Source organism: Cryptomeria japonica, chromosome 8 (genome assembly GCF_030272615.1).
Source record: "Cryptomeria japonica chromosome 8, Sugi_1.0, whole genome shotgun sequence".
In the NCBI taxonomy this organism is placed as follows: domain Eukaryota; kingdom Viridiplantae; phylum Streptophyta; class Pinopsida; order Cupressales; family Cupressaceae; genus Cryptomeria; species Cryptomeria japonica.
In genome coordinates, this window is record NC_081412.1 from 619,377,210 (window position 1) to 619,400,578 (window position 23,369).

The 23,369-nt window shown below is 31.4% G+C and overlaps 1 protein-coding gene across 1 annotated transcript; it reads right to left on the minus strand.

The window, feature by feature from the left end:
* Positions 1–888: 888 nt before the first annotated feature.
* On the minus strand, positions 889–4,767 carry LOC131075490 (receptor-like protein EIX1). Its single transcript, XM_058012336.2, has 2 exons — positions 1,705–4,767; positions 889–1,202 (listed from the first exon to the last, which is right to left on the minus strand). Exon 1 carries the CDS (start codon positions 4,731–4,733, stop codon positions 1,737–1,739), a length of 2,997 nt encoding a protein of 998 aa, XP_057868319.2. The 5' UTR covers positions 4,734–4,767; the 3' UTR covers positions 889–1,202; positions 1,705–1,736.
* Between the last annotated feature and the right edge of the window lie 18,602 nt (positions 4,768–23,369).

Consider the following 23,369-nt stretch of genomic DNA (forward strand, 5'->3'; position numbering starts at 1 on the left):
TAATAATTATAATAATTTTTTAAAACTAAAATTATAATCAAATTTAACGTTACAACAAGAATTAATTAAAAAACAGGAACAAAGGCACGTACTTGTTCACTACATTAGTGGTACTTTTAAAAAAAAATTCAAACTTCAAACTAAACATAAAAAAATAGAATCTTTATGTATAATATCAATTAAAAATATGAAAAAGTATATTATGAATTTTAAAGTGTTTCTATTTTAAAACCAAAAACGTTGGATAAAAACTTTTTCTGGAATTTATGTCTATCATCATCTTCGAGCAGCGAACTAATTAAACTTTGTGTAATTTTTATTTAAACTTTGAGTAATTTTTCTTGTAAGCATTCAAAGTTTTAGATTTCAAGAAGTTTAGTTCGAGGGCCAATTCGAGGGCAAACATTTTAAAAGCAAATGAGATATAATTTTAATGGAGGATGAAAAAGTTGTGAATACTAATCCCAAATCCCAGGCCATCACGAAAATAATTGTAGAACTCAAGTTTAGCATTGTCGAAGCAGAAAAGGAATGCAGAGTACCATCAGTGGACAGATTAAATTACATAGATTAAGCTTTTCGAGACTTAGAAGTGTTAAACACAATTTAAATCATACATACTAAGCTTTGACTTCTAGACTTAAAAGTATTAAAAACTCAGAATTGACTGTCATTCTCTAAATTTAATATATTGCTTAATGTATGTGATTGAGATTTAATTTGAGCTTGCAATCCAGAATCTCCACAACCAAACAAATAACCATTTCCATTCATACTAAAAACACATTTATGCTCCAATAGCAATCAATAATAATAAGTATCTATACTCCAATACCAGTGAATACTAATCAAGTATCTTACTCACCCTGCAAGACAGACCATGAAAACTGACCAGCCAAAGACAAATTCAATTTGATTCGCTGTTTTCTGCATTACCCTAACAATCTTTATTTTAATTCCCATCAATAAACCATAGCTTACAGTTCATTTCATAGTTAATTCAATAATTCAAACTTCTCAAGGAAGAAAGCAAATGGAGTGAGCGCCAGAAACTCAAAAGCATTAGAGTAAAAAATGAAAGCCAGAGGGTTCATCCCATTTGACACAGGGATTTTCATCACAATGCCCAGCCACTAATGAGATATATGGCTAAGCCTTCATGAAACCATCCGTCCATTTTGATCTCCATTGATGAAAACCTTCTGAAAATAGCCAGACGGTAAGTAGAAAATCTCTCAGTTAATGTTTTCTCAAATGAAAACGGAAAAGGAAAAGAATTTCAGGATTTCAGAAAAGACAAAACTGTAGGCTGTTAGTGTTGACAATATATTTTTGAGTAGTAAACAATGTCAAATGCTCACTAATTGGGTAGGCAGCGCCTACCATTTTCTGTTTTACAAAAATACAAAACCCAAGTATTATAAGGCTCTCCAACACATTGACACAGTACAATGGAATAGCAATATACTCATTGAAATGGCAAGTTAAAATAAGATATATTACCTTGCAGGCTTCATTTCAAATTGCATTGATGAGATTGATATATTACAACTTTAAGTATAAACTTGAATATAGATAACAACATTTCTTATTTCCAGCGTATAAATACCATAGCGTAGTAGAATACACCGTTATATGTGGCTTAACTCTCAACACATTACAACAAACACCATTATAAACTCACATAACAAACTTAGTGCATACCTTCAAGCAATCATAGATAGCAGGCAGGTTTTTCAGCGCTTACAAAGATAAGCCACAACAGCATCCAGCAATGCAAAACATCTGTACCTCCATTCTACGTGAAAACACAACACTGCAATTACAGAAGCAAATCCCACTCCGTAACACAACCCCACAGACACTGCCCACCATTTATCCTCTTTATCTGCATCTGCAACTCCTGTACTAGACGACCTTTCCTGGTTGCTTCTTTTATCAAAACCGGGGCTCTGTGTTCTATTTTCGAGGGGAGGCCCCCTAAGTTTGGGGTTCCCCCGAAATGAAGAAACTTCAAACGTTGAAAACTGATTTCCCTGCGGTATTAGCCCAGAAAGCATGTTGTATGAAAGATTCAAGACAGAAAGGAAGGTGAGACTTACAAGTTCCTGGGGAATCTTCCCTGACAGCATGTTCATCGAGAGATCCAGAGACTGTAGATTACCCATCTGACCCAAGGATTCCGGAATTCTACCACTGATATTATTGTTCGAAATGTTGAGAGCAACTAGACCCTGCAGAAGTCCCATTTTCTGAGGAATGCTACCCTGGAGCTTGTTATGTGAGAGCTCCATGACTTTGAATGATGTCCAGATTTTTTCATATGGACGTGCTGTTCCTTTGATCCAGAGCGTTATTTGATTCACAAATAATACTTGTAGAGACATATATGTATTGGCTATCCAAACACCATAGAATTGCTCCATATGTTGCATTTCAAAACTCTGTGATTGATTTACCATAGCATGTAGTTTATCTATATTTTCATGCACTGTTCCTGATATATTGTTATGAGATAAATCTAAGACGTGAAGATTTGGCAGCTCAAACAACTGTGGTGGAATAGTACCTTCAAGCTTATTATTTGTTAAGCTGAGAATTTTCAAGTGTCTCATTTTTCCGAGCCAAACTGGGATGCTCCCTTGAAATCTGTTATTTCCTACGTCAAATACTTGAATATCTTTACAATTTGCAATAGATGGAGGAATAAGACCTTGCAAATTGTTTCCATTGAGGTTTAATGTCTGAAGTTGAGTCAGATTTCCCAGCTCGTCTGGCATCTCACCTTGCAAATCATTTCTAGCCAAATTTAAAATTATAAGAGATGAACATCTCCCCAGACACGCAGGAATCACATCACTCAGTCTGTTGTTGGACAAATCCAAAATATTCAAATCATTTCCAAGTTCACATATTGAATGCGGAATACCTCCACTCAGATTATTTGCTGATAGGGACAAATACTGCAATGGAAAAATTGTAGCTGGAATAGAGCCATTAAACTTGTTATGTGACAAATCCAACATAGGTCCATTAAAAGAAAGAGCTGAAATAGGGCCGTGAAAGCTATTATTATGCAAGTCCAGAGAGCCAAACTGATAGTAATCGAATGGGGGTAGAAAACCTTCTAGTTGGTTATTTGAAAGATTAAGCATCTCAAGATTAGTAAAACCCTGCAGCCAAGTAGGAACATCTCCCCTAATTCTGTTCTCTGATAGATCCAAACCCTTAAGTGAATATTGACTTGAAACAAATGCTGGAAATTTGCCTTCAATATTACAAGAGCCCAATCCTAGGTAGTTCAGATGCGAAAACTGTGGAACCCAACTTGAAGGAATTTCAATAGTCAGCCGATTTCTAGATAACAGGAGTACACGAAGTTGAGTCAAATTCTGGAACATAGAAAAAGAAACACTTCCCGTGAAATTGTTGGAAGAAAGGGACAGTACTTCCAATCCAGCGAGCTCTGAAAATGAATTTAGTATTGCTCCAGACAACTGATTATTATTTAACTGAAGGCAATTTAATTTAGAGAGCTGACCCAAAGAGGTCGGAATATCACCATTTAGCTCGTTTACCTGGAGATCGAGATATTGGAGGGAGGAAAGCCTGCCAAGACAGTATGGTATTCTGCCCTTCAAATGGTTAAATGAAAGATCAATCATTGAAAGACTAGAAGACCGCCCCACTGGACATCCAAATGGGGGTATATCCCCTGTTAAGTGATTGTTAAAAAGATCAAGTGTCTGAAGATTTGAAAAGTTCACAATGGAAGGGGGAATCACTCCCTCTAGATCGTTTACCTGCAGGCGAAGATTGCTCAGACTAGAACAGTGCTGCAAGAAATCGGAAGGCATGGAACCACTGAGACCACAGCCAGTGAGATCAAGTGAAACCAAGGACGAGACATTCCGGAACCAAGCTGGTAGTGCGAATGGGAATGAGTTATCCCGAAGATGAAGGTGGGATAAACGGGTGGTGTTTAGAAGTGAAGGAATACTTCCTGAAAGACTACACGCAGACAGGTAAATCTGGCTAAGATTGGGGAGACTGGAGAGGGAGTCGCCCCAGCTGCAAGATGCCTTTTCAAGGTTCACTTTCTTCAACGCCAGGTATTCCAAGTTCCTCAGACTTCTTATCCATTCATCAAACCTTGAACTCTTCAGTCTCCGGTTCAAGTTATACTCTGATTCAAACTTTGAGTTATATTCTGAGTCGTCGACTGAGTTATAGTTTGACAGATCAAGATGCTGCAAGGCTGACAAATTTCCCAGCTCTAGAGGAATCTCGCCATCAAATCCAGTATAAGCCAAGCTAAGAAAAGTAAGCCTCTTGAGTCTTCCCAACTGAGGAGGTATACTGATACCCTGGAAGTTATTCCAACTCAAATCTAAGTGGCGCAGATGCTGCAGATTAAACAGAGATGGATGAATCTCCCCGTTCAACATGTGGTTGACCCGGTAGCCATGATCATTTCCATTGTGATAAGGGTTTTTGAGATCAAGTTGAATGACGTGGTTTGTCTGGTAGTCACAGACAATTCCCTGCCACTGGCAACAGTTGTATCCGCGCCATGAGCTTAATCGACCAAAGGTGTCGTTAAGGCTCCCTTTGAAATCGAGCAGATAGCCTCTTTCATCATATCTACATCCACTGGTATATGGGAAATCAATCATCATAGCAATGCCCAAGGCAAAGGTTAGAGCAATATTAAACGAAATGGGAGGCATCATTGTATGCAAAGGCTCAAGTTCGTATGGCGCAATGTCTGTGGTTTACTATATATATATAAATTTCTACCCCAGGCCTCAACGTGGGACACATACGTCGCATATGCGCAGAGTTTACGAGTGTTCTACAAACATTAATTACTAAGAGGTCATAATTTTTATATTTCTGATCTACGGTTCACATATTTCTCATCATGTTCTAATTTGTCGATGGTAATTAATAATGTTTGTTTCGGGTGAGTTATGATATGAAGATGGGATTTCGTCCATCTGATTTTTTTTTTAATTAAACCAAAATTATTTGGAAGGTTATATTTGTGGCATTTTCATCTATATGATAAATTTGTATAGAGTTGATTCTTATATTTCTAATTGAATTATAAAGATGAATATAAGATACTTAATGTTGGTATATTTAATTATATTGATAGATAGGATTTGTTAAAATAATTTGTTTTGTGATATTTATTAATGAAAAAGTATTTGATGATAAGCGTTAAGATTTGAGGAAGGATATTTCTTTGATAACTATTGTATGAGGTATTTTCATTATTATTATAATAACTTAAAAACTGGTAGTAGTGGTCCTGACATGTGAAGTTTTAATTCGTATAGATTTTTATTTTATAATAGATATGTTACTTATATTAGTTTGTGAAGTGAATTTAGCTAAAAAATTAAGCTTGATATATAGATTGAAATTGATTGGATGTTTAATCTTATTTAAGGATTAAAATTAGGTCAAATGAATTTTTGTGATTATATACACTACTATTTGTTTATTTTTGACACTTTTATTCTTGAATTTGTCTAGGTTTCGCTTTTTCAAAAAATCTAATTCAGTGACATTTGATATATGTTTATGTTATTGAAACAATATTATCTTATATAAAAATTTAAATTAATTAAAATGCACACATATTGCTCTATTTAATAATGACCCTACTCACCTAAATTTATTAATAGAGAGATTTTGTTTATACTTAGCTTATTTCAACATTTTTGTTTACAAGTTATATTGATAGAAAATTTAGATACTAAACCACCATATAATATATAATGATAGGAAGAATAATTCTCTTATTTATAAAAAAATTATATTGAAAATATATTACCATCTTTTAAATTTTGATTTTCAAAACGAAAAGATTACTTACATTATAATACTTCATGGTGAATTTGCCAGTATGGTAAAGAAATTTTAAAAGATTATTTATTAATGTATACCTTAAAAGATGGACATGATAATTAGATAGGCTAATTAATTGAATATTATAATTAATGACATCATATGCAATCAATAAAGTAATTAAGTAGTAAGCTAGTGAAATTAAATAGTAAATAAATATAATTTGTTTTATTTTTTGTCAAATTTCTATGCATTTTGTATAAAATCTTACACTCCTTTACATTAAAAATCATTTACATGGGCAAGTAAACTAACTTCAAACCATAGAAACATGCAAACTCCTTGTTTTTTTTAACTATATCAACCCATGGTTCTAGTGTTATCATCAATCTATATGTGGAAAGAAAACATGTACAAAAGATTAGCAAGACAACCTACATTGATAATCATTTAGGACATTGTTGAGAATGAAAAATATACACAAATTTTCTACACAATATTGTAAGAAGTTGCTACTACAAAAACACCTATAAATACCATTCAATGTTCTATAAGAAAATATTTTTGCCCCTATCCACTAACAACTACAAAATATGGTTATTTTTTTTCTTTTTTGTTTTTAAGAAACCAAACATGTGAGGTTCTTGATCATTACAATTATACATTTTTTAATCAACCATTAAATATTTGTTAAAGTAAATTTAAATGACTAAAATAGAGAATAGTCTGGGTAAAAATAATATAAAATCATTAATAGTATTGAAAAGAGTTCGATCCAAATGAGATTTATAAAAAATAATTGATAAAAGTAAAGTATCATAAATCAATAAAAATATGTATTTTTTAAAATGGTTTAGTAAGGTTATATTTTGAGAAGAATGTTAGTTGTTTGAATTTCAAAGGAAGCTATATGGTTAAAAATAATTTGGTACGTATTGTCTTTACCAAAAAAAAACCATTCTCAATTTTAAGGGAACTTCATGATTAAATGCATTTTAGTCAAAGTAGTACTAGTAATGGAAGGAAAAAAAATTCTATAACTTCACTCGTAAATAGCACCTAAAAGTGTGTACTACATTTTCATAAAGTGGTTTAGTAGGTTTTGTCATTAGAAAATAGTTGAATGTTTTTTTTATTTTGAAGGAAAATTCATGGTTAAATGCAATTAAATTGAAGCAATACCAACAATTTATGTCTAACCAAATTTCCAATGCTTGACCCATGTAAAAATTACCTAAAGTTTTGTACTATATTTTAAAAAATGGTTCAATAGATTCTAACTTTACAAGATAATTAAGTGTTCCTAATTTTGAAAGAAATTCCATGGTTAATTTCATTTGAGTTAAAGTAGTAATAGTTTTAGATGGGTATGAAAATTTTCAACGCTTGACCATTCTAAATGTCACTAATTTTTTTAATTTGGAGCAATACTGGTACTAGATGAGTAAGAAAAATTTAAATGCTTCTTCCCCTATAAACATCACCTAAAATTTTAATTGAAAGTAATACTAGTACTAGATGGATGAGGAAGGTTCCAATGGTTTACATCTATAAATGTTACCTCAAATTTTGTACTACACCACTAGAAAGCAGTTTAGTAGGTTTTATCATTAAGTCAAACATTGTTAATTTTGAAAGAGACTCTATTGTTAAAAGCATTTGAGTCAAAGTTATGCTAGTAATGAAAGGATAACAAAGGTTCAAATGCTTGACCCCTGTAAACACCACTTAAAATTTTGAGATAGATTAGCACTAAACAAGATGGGCAAGGAAAGATGTGATATATCACCAATGTAAATATCATATTAAGTTTTGTATTAAATTTTTCTTGAGTGATTTGATAGATTTCATCTCTAGAGAGAAATTATGTATTCTTAATTTTGAAAAAAAAATCATTATTTAATATAATACGATCAAAATAATACTTATAATATATGAATAAAGAAAATTCCAACACTCGCTATTAAATATCCAAATAATAATTTAAAAAAAAAAAAATAAATTAATTTTATAATAGTGAATTCTTGGAGATCACTCCTCTACAATATAAATCAGAACAATTGACTCAAAAACTACTTAATTAAACCTGAGAAAACATTATTTTCACATCATTTACTTTCTTTTATCATTGAGACAGCTGGAGCCATTTCAATCACCCTTGTTCTTGGGCTGTTGTTTTGTTGTTTTCTTATTATTCACGCCGACAACCATATCAGCTTACAACCAATAAATGAAATGAGTACTACAATGTTGAATATGATCTCTTCCACCTCCAAAATGTTAAGTGTCTGTTGTCCAAAGATGCGCTTGTCCGATATGACTGAATTTTTTGCTCCATCTCATACGGCAATGAATTTTCATCATCTTACATCTTTTTCCAATCCGTGCACATGGTAAGTAATAGAGCCAAAAACAAGAAGATTCAAAGAAAGGGAAAAACAAAGAACCATGTAAAAATGGTCCTGTCGAATTTATTCTTCGGGTGCTGGTCTGAACCATGTCACAAATTTTATCTTACAATATTATATGATTTTTATAGCATGCATATTTAAAATTTCACTCCATCTTTAAATATTTAATGTAAATGTCACTTCTTTCATCTTAAATATATATTTTAAAATTTTAACATGTGCTAAATGAATTAGTGACCATTTTAACATTGAGGTTCTATGATCATGTCTATCCTGTCATATAAAAGATATTTTTCTTTAAATCTATTAAAAACAAATAAATAATCAACTAAATTATATTTGATAAAAAGTTGAATACGTTTTTAATATTTTTATATATACATGTTGTATTTAGTTTGTTTTAAAAATATGTTACTCAATTTTTTGGAATATGTTGTGGACATTCATTAGAGTATAAAGGATAAAATAATTTCACCAAATGTAATAACTAACTATTTTCTATAGACATGAATGCAACATGCTGAAGCATGCACAAAACTCAATTGAGAATTAAAGACATAAATATAGAAGCACATTTTTTGACCTCTTGTTCTTTACTTCTAGTTCAAATTGCATTATCTTCAAATTTTTCTATTGAAGACAATATAAATTAAATTATGGAATAAGATTTGTTTAATTTTTGTATGAGTCCAGTTTTTAGTTCTATGTGAGAGAGCTTTTCTATGTCTATTTCTAGTGGTTTCTTGGTGTTGTAATCCTTGTTGAGAATTAAAATGGAGGTTTAAAATATGCATAGGGCAAAGATTTTATAGTTGACTTTCCTATTTGAAAAACTCTCCTGCCATGTATTTTCTTTCCAAAAATTTATGTATATAAATGATTCATGTGTAGGAATTGGATCTTTCCTCTATTCCAACAAATTTACTATAGCAATATGAAATTTAAATTGATAAAAAATCAACTATCTTTTTAATTTACTCTAAGAAATGAGTCTCTATAGCTACCCTCTTGTTTTTGTTACATCAAAATTGAGTTAGTTTTAGGCTCTGTTCTTGATTTTTTAAAAATTTATGCTTAAATGTGTTTGAGTCAAAGTAGTTATAATAATGGAAGATAAAAAAGTTTTAATGTTTTACCTATATAACTATTATTTAACGTTTTGGACTACATTTTCCAAATTAGTTTGAAAGGTTTTGTCTCTAGAGGAAAGTAATGAGTTTTTTTTATTTGAGGGAAATCCATGGTTAAATAAATTCAAGTCAAAGTACTATCAATAATGAATGGGTAACAAAAATCCTAATGTTTGACCCTTGTAAACATTATCTAAAATTTTGTATTAGGTAGATTAAAATCTGGTATTAGATGGGTAAGAAAAGTTCTAATGCTTGAGTAAACATGATCTAAAATTTTGGTTCAAAACAGTACAAGTATTGGATGGGTAAGAAAACTTTCAACACTTCCAACCTAATAAACATAACCTTAAATTTTGAGTTAAAATAGTATTGTTACTAGATGGGTGAGAAAAGTTCAATGTTTCACTCCTACAAACATTACATCAAATTTTGTACTATATTTTTAATATGTTTTACCTTTAGAATAGAGTCATGCTTTCTTAATTTCAAAGGCAACTGCATGGTTAAAGGCATCTAAATCAAAGTTATATTAGTAATGGATGGATAGTAAAATTTTAAATGATTGACTGTAAACATCACTTAAAATATTGACACAAATTAATGGTAGTACTCATAAAGAAGGAAGATGTGATGCTTCACCAATGTAAACATCATCTAAAAGGATAGAATAGAGCCAAAACAAGAAGACTCAAAGAAATGAGGAAAATTCTGCTCCATGTGCTGGACATAAACCATCTCATACGGCAATGAGAAAAGGATCATTACCAACCAAATAAATTCATATTCTTTACTCAAATTTGTAATAAATATTTTTAAAAAAATTAAGAATATGATAGATTTGAAGATTCTACCAGTAAAAATATAGTTTAAAGCTATTTGCTACTCTCGCTTGGTTCATAAACTTTATTCGTGACAGCTACAAATTTAATCCTAATATTATGTGGATTTTATGTCTCACAAATGCATAACGTGCATATTTAAAATACAACTTCATCATTAAATATTTAATATAAATGTCATTTCTTTTATATTAAATATTTTTTTTAAAAATTTAACATGTGATGAGTTAATTCCATGCCATTTTAACACTAAGGTGATATAATATTTGGTGTTATATTATATAATAGATATTTATTTTTTGAAATTATTAAAAAATAAAGAAATAATGAATAAAATCATATTAAGTATAAAATCAAACTAGTAAAAAATCAAGTATGTTAATAAAACTAGATATTAACAAAGCTCATGATAAAGTGGACTGGAGATTTTTATGCAAATGCTTAGAAGTTTTCAATTTCTCAAAGGAATGGGTTAATCTAACCTTCTATAGCATATCCAATCTAAGATTCTCTTTCTTAATAAAGTGTTCTCTAGCAAGTTTTTTTGAAACATTAAGAGGTCTTCACTAGGGGGATCTTATTTCACCTAATATCGGTAGAAGCAATGGGAAGGGATTGGAATAAAGCTCAAAATGATAGCCTTCTTAAAGGAATTAATGTAACCAATATTGTAGAAGCAGTAACCCATCAACGATTTGCAGCCTCTTTAGACAAGCTGATAGAAGGGAGTTAGTTAGATTAAAAAAAATCCTCAAAATATATTCTAAAACATCAGGTCATTAGGTCAACAGGTAAATCATCTTAAATCAAAAGTCTTCTCTTTTAAATTAAAGCTAACAATGGAGCAAGAGATATTTTATATATTGGGTTTTAAGGTAGGGAAACTTCCTTGTTCATATTTAGGCTTACCTTTTTCTGAGCAAGCACATCATAACAAAATAAATGAGGTTGCCTTATCTTACCGAGCAACAGGTTCCCCTCATCCAGAGCATCCCTGATGTCTTTCTATGCTTTCTGAAGTTCTGTCTAAAGCTCATTTAACTTCTTCACCAAGGCAGTGTTCAGAGCCTTTTGATGCTTCTTTTGTTCACTGGCTTCAGCAACTTCTTCCAGACTTTGTACCTGGTCTCCACAACTATGCATAGGTGTTTCAGTTGGGCCAGACAGGAATCAGTACTGGGGAGGTTGGTACTGGTTATCAAACTAGTAATAGTGTCCACCGTAGCTTGAATCATGTCTTGCTCCTTCTTCCTCCTTATTACTTCAAGGCGTTCTTGAGCAAGCTTGATGCTTTGTAGCAGCTCTAATTCATTTGCAAATTGGAGGTCAATGGGATTGGTAATGTCATCTAGTTTGGCTTGACTACCAGTTGCCTTTGGGGTTTCCTCTCCTGTGCTCGGTGCCACTTTGTTCCTTTCTTTAGCTCTTAGCTTGTCCTCTTCTGCCTTCTTTTTCTCCTCTTCCTTTGTCTTTCTTTTCTCTTCTTCCCTATGCTTCTCTTCTTCTTCATCCTTATTCTTCTTCTCCTCTTCCTGCTTCCTCTTCTCCTCTTCCTTTTTCTTTTCTTCTTCCTTTCGTTTCTCTTCTTCTTTCTTTTCTGCTTCCTTCTTCTTCTTCTCTTCCTCTTGTTTCCTCTTCTCCTCTTCTTTTCTCTTTTCCTCCTCTTTTGTCTTTTCTTCTTCATCTTCCTGTTTCTTCTTTTCTTCTTCTTGTTGCTTCTTCTCTTCCTCTTCCTTTCTCTTTTCCTCTTCCTATTTCTCCTTTCCTCTCGCTTCTGATGGTATACTCGGAGTAACATTTTCTCCATTTAGGGCATCAACATCTATGGGGTCCATTTGATCAGTGACCGATTCTCCTTCACTGACATATACCTCTTCCGGTTTATTAATTTTTGGTTCTTGCTCAGCTTTCATGTTGGCTTCAGCCACTTGATGCAACCTTAGAGCAGACTGAACAAGGGAGTGGGTATCTCTTACCACTTCAGGGTCTTTTCCTTCTAGTAATAGGAGTCTCCTTCTCCTCATGAAGAAGAGGCCTTTATATTTTTCCACCACTTCATAAAGTTCTAAATTAGGCACATCAGGAAAATATTATGCAAATACTTCCTCTCTTATTTCATGTTCCTTCTCTATGGCAATATGCCATTTGTTATCTAAAGAATTATACGAAGAATCCAGTGTCACAAATTTAATTTCTGATGGTGACTGGTCATTAACACATAAATATAGAATGACTTCGTGTTCAACTTCCTTTTTCTCATTTTCATTGAAATCATCAAAGTATTCTTTCAAATCACCAAGCAATTTTCTTCTAATATTCTTGATTGTCCTTTGACAATGTGACAAAGGTTTATAAGAGGAAATATAAATATTTACCGATGCTGATGTTGTTGGTTCATTGCTGGTTGTCTTTGTCTTCTTCCTCATTTTCCTAGTCTTCTTAGGTTGTTCTTTTGATACAATGTCCTCTGAGTCCGGTGTGTTGCCTTTTGTCTTCCACTTTCTCTCAAATACTTTGGTGGGTGCAACTTTTGGTTTCTTCTTTGTCGGTGACCGCTTGGTCACTTTAAGACTTGCTGATCTTCCTTAGGGTTGGTACTTCACCGACGTTGCAGAAACCAGTGACGACATGAATTGCTTCTTGTGTGATGTCATGCATCCGTTCTAAGTACATTTTGTCACCATGCACTCTACTTAGAATGATGCAGATGTGCTCATCTGTAAACTCTTCAAGGAAATAGACCGCATTGTGAAGGTTTTTCTTTTCCAAGATGTTGAATTTTAGTTTGATCTTCTTGTCCTTCCTGTAGAATAAACTTAACTGAGAATGGATCATAAGAGATCCCAGGTCTTCAATTTTACAGTCAATATAATCTGAAATGCTTCCTCGACTATGATTCCAATGGGTATTTGGGATAGGGCATTATATTTTGCCTTTCGTTGGATGAAATCTACTAAATCAACAGGTGCACTAGAACTAGAGTGTGATGTGGAGGCCATGATAAATAGAGAAATTCAAAAAATACCTTCGTAAATCAAAATTTAGGGCTTGCAGATTCCACTTCGCCACATACTCTTTTGGTTGTTGTAATACCGCTTTGTGTTCAACACTTCACTGACTGATATTGGCTTCTGATTCTTCGTCATGGTTTTGAAAAACTCTTTGAATCTTAATGCAAGTCACCTTTCATTGCTCTGCACTAGAAACCTTCTTTGCTTGAAAAATGACTTGAAAATTCCTTTTAAACAAGTTCTCCACTTACCATAATAAATGCTCCACTATTAGGGCATAAACCCTAATTTGTCTTTTTACCATTTCCGGTCTACTGCCAAGAGATAGGTGTCACATACCAATTAAGGTCTTTTACCAGTGTAGACCGGGGGTTTGAAACATTTCATCGTTTGCTCCCCCTAAGCTTTTCTAATGCTTAGTTTGCCAGTTCAGCGACTTCCACACTAGGTGCAGAAACCGGTTCCTCTTGTAACACTTCATCGAATTTCTTCTTCCATGTTGTCTTCATGTTTGATTGAATAGTTTCAACATCAATCTTTCCTTCCAGAGTGACCGGTATATCATCTAATATATTCTTTCTCATCCTGCAGAATCTTGTTGTATGACCCGATTTGTTGCAATGATAGCAAATCATTCCATGTTCTCTCCAAGGTCCATTATTCATGTTTACATTCTTCCTTTTACATGTTGCAGCAGTGTGACCATGACCATGACAAATCAAATAGGTTTCTCTCCATCCAGTTGCCGCTTGATAGCCACCGTTACCTAACTGATTATTATAGGTATTAAACCGGTTTGGATTCCGGTTCCCAGAGGGTTCAGGAAAAACTCGACTCTTTTGAGGGTTCCTTTCAGTGTTGTGCATGATAGAACTACATTCAAGTGATTTATGCCCAAACTTGTTGCATGCATAACAATCACCATTGAATCTATTGGATCTAGGCTTATTATTTAGAAAGTAAGGAAAATTATTGTAAGTCTTGCTTCTACATACATTGGCAGTGTGTCCTTGACACAATTAAAGAAAACAAGTTTGAACTTCTTCTTACCTTTATCCTTTTGTGCCAGTTGCTTCTTTGATGCTCCATTTTTTTTCTAGAGGTCTCACCTTCCTCATATTCGGAGAAACCAAGTCCATTAGTATTCTTAACCAGTTTTGTTGATTGAAGCTTTTGTTCTAGCTTGACAATGCTCATGTTGAATTTGGAAAGTATTTCCTTTGATTGAGTGAGTTCCTTGGTAATAGAAGCATTAGACTCCTTCAAGGTTGTATTCTCAGAAATAGCCATGTTCAGTTCACCTTACACTTCTTCTTTTTCCACTTTACTCTCTTGGAGATGAGCGTTAAGGGCACTGATTTCTTGCTTCAGTTTGGAGATCTAATGATCTTTGTCTTTTACCAGATCTTCAACTTTCCTTTGGTTCTCAAGCTCTTGACACATTCTGATAGTCAGTCCTTCCAACTCTTTTCTCAGGTTGGTATTGGATTCATTTAGTTTTTCCACTTCTACAACTAGGGCTTCCATGTTCGCTTCATCAGAAGAACTATTTTTAGTTAGCTCCATTAGTTTTTAAGCATGCCCTCTTCTTTTTGCCTGAGAGGCCTTATATTTGACTTTAAGTTCATCATAGGCTTGCTCAGTTTGAGTGAGCCGATGAGTAAGTTCCCTCACAGTGTATTCCCGTATATCTCCTTCCAAGTGGTTAGACTTATAGAAAGGTTGGCTCTAATACCAAATGATGAATACTAAGAGGGGGGTGAATTAGTATACCAAAAAATATTGAACTCAAACACTTAAACAGTCTGGCAGAAAACTAGTAAAATAGTCTTACAAACAAATCAATTAACACAAATGCAAACCAAATAGCAAATAAGGCATTCACCGACAGAAGCACAATCGCTATAACACAAGAGATTTTGACATGGAAACCCAAATGGGAAAAACCACAGTGAGATGAAACTTACAAGTAACTATCTACAGAATAGTAACCAGACTGGTTAAGGTCAAACAATATTCTTCACCAGAATAGATCCTATTAGGAATCTTAATCTCTTTTAGGAGATAAGTCTGATTAAAGACTACCTTGTGAGAGGATTTTAGATTCATAGTTGTGAACCACCTTGTTAGAGGATTTACAAAGGCTTTGCTAGGCCTATCCAGTTAAGGGTCTTTAGACTTGTCGAAGATGTAAGTAGTTAACAAGTGAGTGATCTAGATACTAGCACAGTATGCTTGGTTAGATCCTTGATAGCTCATTGTTAATGCATTTTGCATTACTTCAATCTTCCAGCACTACACACTTTGTTTCTTCACACAAACCTATTCTCCTTCTATAATCGCACATACAACAATCTCAAAAATCACCTTGAACCCTTACTTCTACTAAAACCCTAGACATGATGTCCTTATAAAGGAATTTGATTTCATGTCGGTCCATTAGGATTACATTGCAAGTTCCTAGGTTCATTATATCTAGACACATTTAGTAACACAACACAAAATCATCGTCAAAGTGTCGGTGGATGGTAACTCATCACAAAAATACTGGTTGATAACTCATCACTGAGTATTACTGGTTTATACAACTTTATCGATTACCGGTTGGTAACTCAAAGTAATACCGGTTTAAACAGATTACTAGTTTGATAGAAATGAAGACTGGGAAAATGATAACTACTGCTTTTAGTTCCTAGGCTCTGCTCCACTTGAGATCCTCAAACTGCTTGAGCTCTTCATGCCACTTGCGATTGGTAAACACTTTCTGCAAAACACTGATAGTCTAAAGATGACAACATAATACCAGTTTGGAACAAATACTGGTAGAACATAACTCATACATTCAAAAGTGATCATAGAGCGAGTGTGTGTCCATCAATGACAATCACAACATAATCATCAAAAATGCCAATAGGTTTAGCTCCTTTTTAGCTACATTATGCTTTGTCTATTGATGATTTCTTTGTAAACGGTCTATAGTTTCATTTCAATGCTCTCTTAATGTTTAATGTGCCTATATGGTTATTGTCCATTAATACTATGAACTTTACTCCAATTTATTTGCTTCATCATAGTGTGAACTTGACTTCACTTTCTTTGCTTCATTTTGCGATATAGGTTTCATTTCAATTCTCTATTATAGTTTAATAATGCAAAAATCCATACAGTATAATAATGTTGAAATCCTCATAGAGAATGGAAAAAAAATGATTATCTATTTGTTTTATTTGAAACCACTTCATTATTTATCATTACAATAATGTGTATGCTTGATACTATTACTTACAATGACTATATACTGACTATATGGTTGTTGTCCACATCTATGTGTGTGTGTGTGTGTGTGTGTGTGTGTGTGTGTGTGTGTGCGTGTGTGTGTGTGTGTGTGTTATTGTCGATATATAACAACCTTCTCACATACACATTATGAGCGACTTGGAATGAATTACCGCCAAATACATTGCCCTAAAAACTTTGGAAAATAAAGATTTTTTGAGCCATTTTCATTGTTTCCTCTGCATTCAATTTGTTAATATACTCATTGTAAATAATATTATTAGCTATACACTATGTTATTTACAAATCAATACTTTGAAATATACATCAATACGATTCAGTTAAAAGCTAGTGAATTTAAACCTGGTAAAAAATTACTTTCATATCATTTTGTTTCTTTTGTTGCTCAAACAACTAAAGCCATTCATCACCCATCATCCTTGGACTATTGTGTTGTTCTTTTATTATTATTGATCGGACAGTGGTAATAACTTAGAGCCTTAAGCCACACACACTAGAAAACATGTTAAGTCTAGAGGATGAAAGTCAATACTGAGTGTTTAACACTATCAAGACAATACTGAGTGTTTAACACTATTCTTAGTGTGACAACATACATTAAGAAACATATTAAACCTAAAAATATGAGTCAACTTTGAGTATTTAAAACTTCTAAGCCTAGAAGTATAAGCTTGGTGTGTGTGATTTAAGTCATTCACATGAATAGAGCCAAAATAAGAAGACCCAAAGAAACAAAAAGACATAAATGAAGGAATCCACTAGAACTGTCATTCTTATTTGCATCCCATTCACTCATCTCTTCTACCACACCCCTCTCCATTATGACTCTACCCCATGTTAAAATCAATACATGAGATCTATTACATTTTCTAAATCCTTCGGTACATTTTATTCTTGATTTTGATAAAAAAAATTATGTCTAAATGTATTTGAGTCAAAGTAGTTATAGCAATAGAAGGATAAAAAAATATATGTTTTATTTGTGTAAATATCACTTAAATTTAATATTATATTCTTTAAAATAGATTTGATAGGTTTTATTTTTAGAGGAAAGTTAAGAGTTTTCGAATTTTAAGAAAATTTCATGATTAAATGCATTGGAGTCAAAGCATTACCAATAATGGGTGGATAAAAAAATTTCCCATGCTTGACCCTTATAAATATTGCCTAAAATTTTCTACTACATTTATTAAAATCTAATAATATATGGGTAAGAAATGATACAATGCTTGACTAAACATAACCTCAAATTTTAATTGGAAAAAATACAAATACTAGGTATGTAAGATGAGTTTCAACACTTCCACCCCTATAAACACCATTTAAAATTATGGATAAAAGTATTAGTAGAATGGGTGAGAAAAGTTTCAAGGTTTCAGTGCTATAAACATTACATTGATTTTGGTCCTATATTTTAATTTAATTAATTTGATATTTTTAACACGTAGAATAGAGTAATTCTCTCTTAATTTTGAAGGAAACTGCATGATAAAAGGAACTTGAGTTAAACTAGTATCAGTAATAGATGGACACTAAAATTTTGAATTCTTGACTCCTCTAAACATCAACTTAAAAATTGAGAGAAAACAATGTTAGTACTCATGAACATGAAAAAATGTGATCCTTCACCAATCTAAACATCATCTAACTCATTTATTACTTTTTTTTTAATAATTTGTTAGGTTTTCCTAAAATATCACTACTACTGAGTTAAAACCTAGTAAATATTTTCTTAAAAGTATATTGCCCCAAAAAATACAAATACCAGATAGGTAAGATAAGTTTGAGTACTTCCACCCCTATAAACAACATTTAAAATTATGAATCAAAGTAGTAATAGAATGGGTGAGAAAAGTTTCAAAGTTTCAGTGCTATAAACATTACATCAAATTTGGTACTATATTTTTATTTAATTAATTTCATACTTTTAACAATTAGATAGAGTAATGGTCTCTTAATTTTGAAGGAAACTGCATGATAAAAGGAACTTGAGTTAAACTAGTATCAGTAATAGATGGACACTAAAATTTTGAATGCTTGGATCCTCTAAACATCAACTAAAAAATTGAGAGTACTCATGAACATGAAACAATGTGATCCTTCACCAATCTAAACATCATCTAACTCATTTATTACATTTTTTTAAATAATTTGTTAGGTTTTCCTAAAATATCACTACTACTGAGTTAAAACCTAGTAAATATTTTCTTAAAAATATATTGCCCCAAAAAATACAAATATTAGATAGGTAAGATAAGTTTCAGTACTTCCACCCCTATAAACAACATTTAAAATTATGAATCAAAGTAGTAATAGAATGGGTGAGAAATGTTTTGAAGTTTCAGTGCTATAAACATTACATCAAATTTGGTACTATATTTTTATTTAATTAATTTGATATTTTTAGCAGTTAGAATAGAGTAATGGTCTCTTAATTTTGAAGGAAACTGCTTGATAAAAGGTACTTGAGTCAAACTAGTATAGTAATAGATGGACAATAAAATTTTGAATACTTCACTCATCTAAACATCACCTAAAAAATTGAGACAAAACAATGCCAGTACTCATGAACATAAAAAAATGCGATGCTTCACCAATCTAAACATCATCTAACTCATGTATTACATTTTTTTTTTAGAATTTGTTTGATTTTCTTAAAATATCACCACTACTAAGCTAAAACCTAGTAAATATTTTCCTACAAATATATTCTCCCCAAAAAATAACAAATAATAGATAGGTAAGATAGGTTTCAACACTTCGACCCCTATAAACACCATTTAATATTCTGAATCAAAGTAGTACTAGAATGGGTATGAAAAGTTTCAAAGCTCCAGTGCTATAAACATTACATGCAATTTAGTACTATATTTTTATTTAATTAATTTAATATCTTTAACACTTAGAATAGAGTAATGCTCTCTTAATTTTGAAGGAAATTGCATGATAAAAGGTACTTGAGTCAAACTAGTATAGTAATAGATGGACAATAAAAATTTTAATGCTTCACTCCTCTAAACATCATTGAAAAAATTGAGACAAAATAATGCTAGTACTCATGAAAATCAATAAATGTTATGCCTCACCAATCTAAACATCATCTAACTCATGTATTACATTTTTAAAATTTTTTTGAAGGTTTTCCTAAAATATCACTGCTACTGAGCTAAAACCTAGTAAATATATTCCTAAAAATATATCGCCCCAAAAAAACACAAATAATAAAGAGGTAAGATAGGTTTCAACACTTTCATCCCTATAAACACCATTTAATATTCTAAATCAAAGTAGTACTAGAATGGGTGAGAAAAGTTTCAAAGTTTCAATGTTATAAACATTAAATCAAATTTGGTAGTATATTTTTATTTAATTAATATGATATTTTTAACACTTAGAATAGACTAATGCTCTCTTAATTTTCAAGGAAACTGGTTGATAAAATGCACTGGAGTCAAACTAGTATTAGTAATAGATGGACACTAAAATTCTAAATGCTTGGCTCCTCTAAACACTACCTAAAGATTTGAGACAAAAAATACTAGTAATTATGAACATGAAAAAATGTGACCATTCACCAATCTAAACATCATCTAACTCATGTATTACATGTTTTTTTATAATTTGTTACATTTTCATAAAATATCACTTCTACCTAGTTAAAACTGCGTAAATATTTTCCTAAAAATATATTCCCCAAAATTTTACAAATACTAGATAGGTAAGATAAGATTCAGTACTTCCACCCCTATAAACACAATTTAAAATTATTAATAAAAGTAGTCCTAGAATGGGCGAGAAAAGTTTAAAAGTTTAAGTGTTATAAATATTAAATCAAATTTGGTACTATATTTTTATATAATTAATTTGATATTTTTAACACTTAGAATAGAGTAATGCTCTCTTAATTTTGAAGGAAACTGCATCATAAAAGGTACTTGAGTCAAACTACTATAGTAATAGATAGACAATAAAAATTTGAATGCTTCACTCCTCTAAACATTTCCTAAAAAATTGAGACAAAATAATGCTAGTACTCACGAACATGAAAAAATGTGATACTTCACCAATCTAAACATCATCTAACTCATGTATTACATTTTTTTAAATAATTTGTTAGGTTTTCCTTAAATATCACTGCTATTGAGCTAAAACCTATTAAATATTTTCCTAAAAATATATTCCCCCAAAAAAATACAAATAATAGATAGGTAAGATAGGTTTCAACACTTCCACCCCTATAAACATCATGTAATATTCTGAATCAAAGTAGTACTAGAATGGGTGAGAAAAGTTTCAAAGCTTTAGTGCTATAAACATTACATAAAATATGGTACCATATTTTTATTTATTTAAGTTGATATTTTTAACACTTAGAATAGACAAATGCTCTCTTAATTTTGAAGGAAACATCATGATAAAAGGCACTTGAGTGAAACTAGTATCAGTAATAGATGGACACTAAAATTTTAAATGCTTGGCTCCTCTAAACACTACCTAAATATTTGAGACAAAACAATACTAGTACTCAAGAACATGAAAAAATGTGATCCTTCACCAATCTAGACATCAACTAAGTCATGTATTACATGGGGTTTTATAATTTATTACGTTTCCTAAAATATCACTAAAATTGAGTTAAAACATCATAAATATTTTCCTAATAATATATTCCCCCAAAAAATACAAATATGAGATACATAAGATAAGTTTCAACACTTCCACTCCTATAAACAACATTTAAAATTATGAATCAAAGTAGTATGAGAATGGAGAGAGAAAAGTTTCAAAGTTTCAGTGCCATAAACATTACATCAAATTTGGTATTATATTTTTATTTAATTAATTTGATATTTTTAACACTTAGAATAGAGTAATGCTCTCTTAATTTTAAAGGAAACTGCATGATAAAAGGTACTTGAGTCAAACAAGCATAGTAATAGATGGACAAAAATTTTGAATGCTTCACTCCTCTAAACATCATGTACAAAATTGAGACAAAATAATGCTAGTAGTCATGAACATGAAAAAATGTGACGCTTCACCAATCTAAATATCATCTAACTCATGTATTACATTTTTTTATAATTACGTAGGTTTCCTACAAAATCACTGCTATTGAACTAAAACCTACTATATAATTTCCTAAAATTAATCCCCCCCAAAATTACAAATAATAGTTAGGTAAGATAGGTTTCAACACTTCCACCCCAATAAACACCATTTACTATTCTGAATCAAAGTAGTACTAGAATGGGTGAGAAAAGTTTCAAAGTTTTAGTGCTATAAACATTACATCAAATTTGGTACTATATTTTTATTTAATTAATTTGTTATTTTTAACAATTAGAATAGACTAATGCTCTCTTAATTTTGAAGGAAACTACATGCGAAAAAGCACTTCAGTCAAACTAGTATCAGTAATAGATGGACACTAAAATTTTAAATGCTTGGCTCCTCTAAACACTACCTAAAAATTTGAGACAAAAAATGCTAGTACTCATGAACATAAAAAAATGTGATCCTTCGCCAATCTTAACATCATCTAACTCATGTATTACATGTTTTTTAATAATTTTTTACATTTTCCTAAAATATCACTACTACTGAGTTCAAAGCACATAAATATTTTCCTGAAAATATATTCCCCAAAAAACCACAAATAATAGATAGGTATGATAAGTTTGAGCACTTCCACCCCAATAAACAACATTTAAAATTATAAATTAAATTAGTAGTAGAATGGGTTAGAAAAATTTCAAATTTTCAGTGCTATAAACATTACATCAAATTTGGTACTAGATTTTTATTTAATTAATTCAATATTTTTAACACTTAGAATAGAGTAATGCTCTCTTAATTTTGATGAAAAGTGCATGATAAAAGGTACTTTTGTCAAACTAGTATGCTAATAGATGGACAATAAAATTTTGAATGCTTCACTCCAATAAAACATCACCTAAAAATTTGATACAAAATAATGCTAGTACTCATAAACATGAAAAAATGTGACGCTTCACCAATCTAAACATCATCTAACTCATGTATTATATTTTTTGTTATAATTTGTTAGGTTTTCTTACAAAATCATTGCTATTGAGCTAAAACTTAATAAATATTTTTCTAAAAATATATTTCCCCCAAAAAAATACAAATAATAGATATGTAAGATAGGTTTGAACACTTGCACCCTTATAAACACCATTTAATATTCTAAATCAAAGTAGTACTAGAATGGGTGAGAAAAGTTTCAAAGTTTTAGTGCTATAAATATTAGTCAAATTTGGTATCTGTAGTCACATAAATCTATCCATTTTAATTAAATTAAAATTTGCTATTTATTTGATTGAAAACCTACTAGCCAACAATTAATTAAATTAACATTTAATTAATTCATTTTCAAACATTCTCCTATTAATTAAATAAATTATCTAATTTATTTTAATTAATTCATTAAACTGATTTCACAATCAATTAAATGAATTAATTCTATTTATTTCATTTAACCCCCTTTCCTCTTTTAAATCAATTAAATTAAACATTTATTTAAATCATTAAATCCCCCCCACTTGCATTCTCCTAAAAATGCAACTTGCACCTATTTGTTGAAATAAATGAACTTTATTTTAATAAAAATCCTATTTTCCCTCAACCACCAAACCCACTTGCAATCCTAATCCCCTTCTAGACTCTTTTAACCCCTTTCTAATTAGTCTAATCCATCCCCTAATTATTGTCACATTCCTAAGCAACTTGAAGTCACTTCTCAAAGACTCCAAAGTCTTTGAAAAGCATTAAAAGCTTGATATGTTCAACAAGCTA

Coding starts and splice junctions, on each gene's coding strand:
- LOC131075490 (XM_058012336.2), bottom strand. CDS start 4,733: ATGATGCCTCCCATTTCGTTTAATATTGCTCTAACCTTTGCCTTGGGC.